This window comes from Taurulus bubalis (assembly GCF_910589615.1).
Source record: "Taurulus bubalis genome assembly, chromosome: 5".
Taxonomy (NCBI): Eukaryota; Metazoa; Chordata; class Actinopteri; order Perciformes; family Cottidae; genus Taurulus; species Taurulus bubalis.
This window is the reverse complement of record NC_136593.1, coordinates 4,424,622-4,429,621: the sequence shown is the minus strand read 5'-3', so window position 1 is coordinate 4,429,621 and position 5,000 is coordinate 4,424,622. Positions and strand designations below refer to the sequence as shown.

At 35.9% G+C, this 5,000-nt stretch overlaps 1 protein-coding gene across 1 annotated transcript in view; it reads right to left on the bottom strand.

The window, feature by feature from the left end:
- arhgef3 (Rho guanine nucleotide exchange factor (GEF) 3) overlaps positions 1-274 on the bottom strand; it is a gene marked incomplete at its 3' end in the record, with an annotated part of 9,518 nt that extends 9,244 nt beyond the window's left edge. Inside the window, exon 1 of the mRNA XM_079218211.1 lies at positions 157-274. Coding sequence (XP_079074337.1) covers positions 157-270 — 114 coding nt within the window. The 5' untranslated portion in view covers positions 271-274. The remainder of the gene's footprint in view (positions 1-156) is intronic.
- Between the last annotated feature and the right edge of the window lie 4,726 nt (positions 275-5,000).

Genomic DNA, 5,000 nt, shown 5'->3' with positions numbered 1-5,000 from the left:
CACGAATATTAACTTTAAAGTGGAACTACCCCCCCCCAAAAAAAGCAAAACAGTATAACCTAAATACTACAAAAAGATACGTAAGATTACACTAATAAAAAAACTAACATAACAAACAGTATTAGGAGAAGAAGAAGAATATTTCCTCCATCTCACCTGCACCTGTTTCCCCATGTTGTTGTTGTTTCTGTTCCCCTTGACGAACTCCACAGAGCATCCAGACTTAAACTGGTGGAGCAGCAGGCAGAGCGGCCTCAGACCCACCACCATGCTGCTCCCCACAGAGCCCAGCACAGGGACTGGACCTGTCCCAGTACCAAGACAGCGCCTGCAAATACTTTCAAACTGGTCCGGGGAGAGAACCCCCCAGTCCAAATGGAGTGGAGTGTTGGCGTTTGAGATATTTTACTGGTTAAGAATCCACAAGGAAACTGGAGCGTCTCAAAAGAGTCTGGTACAGGTTGTGTGTCCAGAATATGTCGGGTCTTCAGTGTCCAAAAAATGTATTTGGTGCCACTAAATCTTCCAGAGTGAACTGGTTTTCGAGAAGTCTTTCTGGCTTTAGGGATCCAAGAAGAGCCAGATAACCAGTAGAGAAACAAACTGGTACCAGTCCGGTTTCTTGCAGAAGCTTAGTTCAGGAAGAGCATCCAGAAGGAGTTTGGTACCAGAAGGACCCGGGTGCCGTCAGAGGGGATCTGGATCCGGCTCGGTGTCGGCGGTCCGGACCGCTCAGACCTCCTGGAGCTCTTGTATCTCTTATTCCAGGTTTCTGTCGGACTTCTCTGTCAAACAGCGGCCGAAGCTTTCTGACGCTCAGCGATGGTCGTTCACTCGTCTCCCTCCTGCTGTAAATAAATGCTCTCTCTCTCCGACACGCTCCCTCACTGGCTCCCTCACCCACTTCCTTCCTTTCTCCCTTTCCCCCTGGCTTCCAGTTCTTTTCTTTATATCGTGAGCCTTTCTTTACGAACAATACAGATATGGATAAGATATTTCGTCATGTCAACAAATCCAATGAGAAGATAAAACCAACAACATCGTCCTCTTTGCCACAGAGCTCCATTGTTGTCCATAAATCATTAAAAACAATCAATATTGAACTGGGTCACATGTTCCTTCATCACCATGAACACACACACACACACACACACACACACACACACACACACACTGTAGTTTATTTTGACTCAATCCCACAAACACTCACTAGAGCACCAAATGTGGATTAATCCGCCGCTGAAAATAGTCCCCCCAACAAATGCACTACTTATTCCCGCTTGAGTGAAGTTTGATAAAAAACTACACTGACGAGCTGTTTAAGGAAATTATTGAATTAAATGATATATTTCTGAGGTTTTATCATTGAGTGTGAAGCTGAGAGTCACGGACAACGAAGGAAAGTCAGAAAACGTTGAAAGACTAACATATTTTTGGTTAAAAAACATAAAACATCACCATCTTTAACCTTTAAGTAGAAGATTTGAACAAATCAATGACGAGTAAACATGCAATAAATGTTTACTCAAGTACAAGTCAGCAAGTTTTAGTATCACAGTGTACTTGGGTATCTCAGGTAAAAGTATTAATTCGCGACAGCGTCTTCATGTTGTAGTTATTCAAGCAGCGGTTATATTTAACTACTTTTTACCGTTTCTGATAGTTTAATCTACAGCAATGCATCATATTTAAATCTCATTCATGAATACAATGTACATGCATAATAGACCTAAGTCATCCAGTACATGCAGTGAAGAAAAACAAGTACAGTATTTTCCTCTAAAATTATGTAAAGTTAATGTAAAAAAAGCACAATATTTGACTGTAAAATGTCGCAAAGTAGACGCGAACAAAGCTACGAAAAGGAAATCTCAGATACAAATCCCTCAAATTGTAACTCAAGCATATCGTTGCTCATCAGTTTATCATCACGCGTCAACGAACACACGACATGAGGCTGAATGGACCTGTTCATGTAGCTGATACTGGAGCTACTGGTGTCACTGGGACGGGACTGGTCAGCTCTACATCAATGTCAAGCTGAACTAATTACTGGAGAGCGAGAGACAGAGAGAGAGAGAGAGAGAGAGAGAGAGAGAGAGAGGGAGAGTCGCCTGCAGGCAGCCAAAGCTCTGCTCTGCAGTTTTAAAGTAAATTACTGCGTGTACTTTGTGTGTATAATTGTATTACTCCATCTGTTTACGGGTAAAAACACGTCATTTTAGTGGTTGGTTTGGTGAGAAGAGAGGCGGCCCACACAGATACGGGTTGAGGTTAGGCATGTGGTGGTTATAGAGCGGACACATTTAGGTGATTATTAATTCATAGTTTCATTTTTCAAGCTGCTCAAATGGAAGTATAAACGGAATATCTTTGGGTTTTGGACTGTTGGTGGGACAAAACAAGCATTTTATTTGACTATTTTCTGACATTTTAAAGACAAAGCAATGGTTACGGTCTGGTTAAGTCTCCAGGGAATGAAGGCGACGTAATGTCCATTATAATAAGTACACTAATTATAGCTTGGGTACAACAAAGACAGTGCATCAGCTCTATGTAATGACGCATCAGCACAACACTGAAACTGCGTATTGTTTGTATAAATGCTGCCATGGTTTCCTGTGAATCACTGACCTCCGACCCGACATGAAACCCACCTCATGTTCAGATAACGAAGCTGCCCTGGAGACGCGGATCCATTGTGTGCGGTTACAGCCGTCTGCTGGAGGACGCCCAGAGGAACAAGACTCACTGATCCCAGAACAGATTCTGGACTGACTCAAACCAACTCAGTTCATCCCAACTGTGAGCTCTGCGACATTACAACATATCTGTCTTTAAATTCAACAGAAGTTTGGTCATATATCAGCGGATGTGAACAGTATCAGCTGTTTTTAAGAAGTATAATAATGAATAAAGTATAATAATAAAATATATTATATATTATATATATATATATATATATATATATATATATATATATATATATATATATATACTATAATATACATATCATGTGTATGTTGTAGTATATATATATATAATATATATATTATATATATGATGTATATAATATATATATGATATGTATATTATATAATATACATATCATATACAATATATCATTTATAATATATTTATTATTCTACTTGATTCATTATTATACTTCTTAAAAACATATGTTATATATATAATATAATATACATATCATATATATATATTATATATATGATATGTATATCATATATATATATATATATATTATGTATATAATATGTTATATACGTAATATATATTACGTATATAATATATATATATTATATACGTAATATATATATACATATATTATGTATAATATATATATATTATATATGTAATATATATTATATACATAATATATATTATATATGTAATATATTTATATATATATATATATATATATATATATATATATATATATATATATATATATATATACAGTATATAAAATATATACTGTATATATATATGGACTTATGCCTGGATGTAAACTGCCACCTGATTTCTATGAATGGGGGATGTCTAACCACCAAATATATATTATATTTACAGCCATTAAATGTATTACTACCTCTGGTTCATTACGAGTATCAGATACAGAAGAAAAAAAACATGCAAATAAAAAAAGACTTTCTTAATGAGCTTCGTTAAAATACAGAACACTTCAAAAACTATCTGGAAAAAATTTAAATAGCCTTCTTTTATTCTGAAGGCCTTATTTTTATAAGGTATGGATACCAGAAGAAAACCCATATTTTTCTCTCAGTTCAATAACCTCTGGTTTACTGAAGCACATCGATAACCGTCAATACCGAGGGACCCTGAAGGCCTCAGGAGAAGTTCATTAACATCGAAACTATCATTATAATAGTATAATAGAAACCATCGAAATGGTTGATAATATATTTGTTTATAAATTGACTTATTGATTAATACTTCCAGCTGTACTTGTACACTGCCGGGTAGTTCCATTTATAACAAAATGTATCTTCTGAGCTCTTCATTTGTCTTTTTTATGCAAAAATACTAACTTGTACTAATGAGTAACTAAAGTTATGAAAAGAAATATAGTGGAGTAAAAAGTACAATATTTCTCTGAGGTATAGTATTTAAGTAGCATGAAAAGAAAAGACTGAAGTAAAGTAAGTACCTCCAACATGTACTTCAGTGCAGGATTTGAATAAATATACTTACGTTATATTCCACCATTGAGCAGTTCATTCTGCTCCTGATTCTCTCTGTAATGTTTTCACGGCTTTATCTTTTTTACGGTGTTGATGCTGAACTTTATTTTTTTGGACTGTTTGATTTGGCAACTCGATATTTTACTGCTCCAGTTTCCTCTTATTTCCTACAAATAGTTTTTAGGTCAGCTGAACATACAAAAATGAGAATTTTCTCTTTTTAATTCATTTTCCTTAAACTCAATGGCCACTTTATTAGTGACAGCTGTTCAATCTGTTGTAAATGATTTAACCTTTACAACGTCTGTAATGTTCACATTTTGTCGACATTGTAAGATTTGTGTGAATTAAATTATATGTTTATTGAGTTTGTCAATAAACATCACTATGACAAAAAAACTGAACATTAACAAGCAAAATAAAAATAGTTTTGAGACATTAGATTGTACAGGTGTACCTAATAAAGTGGCCACTGAGTGAATGGATAATGACACATTAGTACCAAATTACTGACAAATAAAATCAATCTTAACCTTTCTTTTGATTCATCAGACGAAGTGAATATGTTGATATAGAATATAAACCTCTGTCGTGACCTTTGACCTTTAAGTCCAGCTCAGCTCAGTCGCACAATGTGTCCGCGTGTGACTCACTGAGCTGCAGGGAGGAACGCTGGAGGAACAATAGAGTCGTATATTCAGGTTAATTTGTCTTATGGTCTGCAGCGACCAGGCTGGACATCCTGTGTTAGCCGGAGCAGGGAGGGAGACGCCCGAA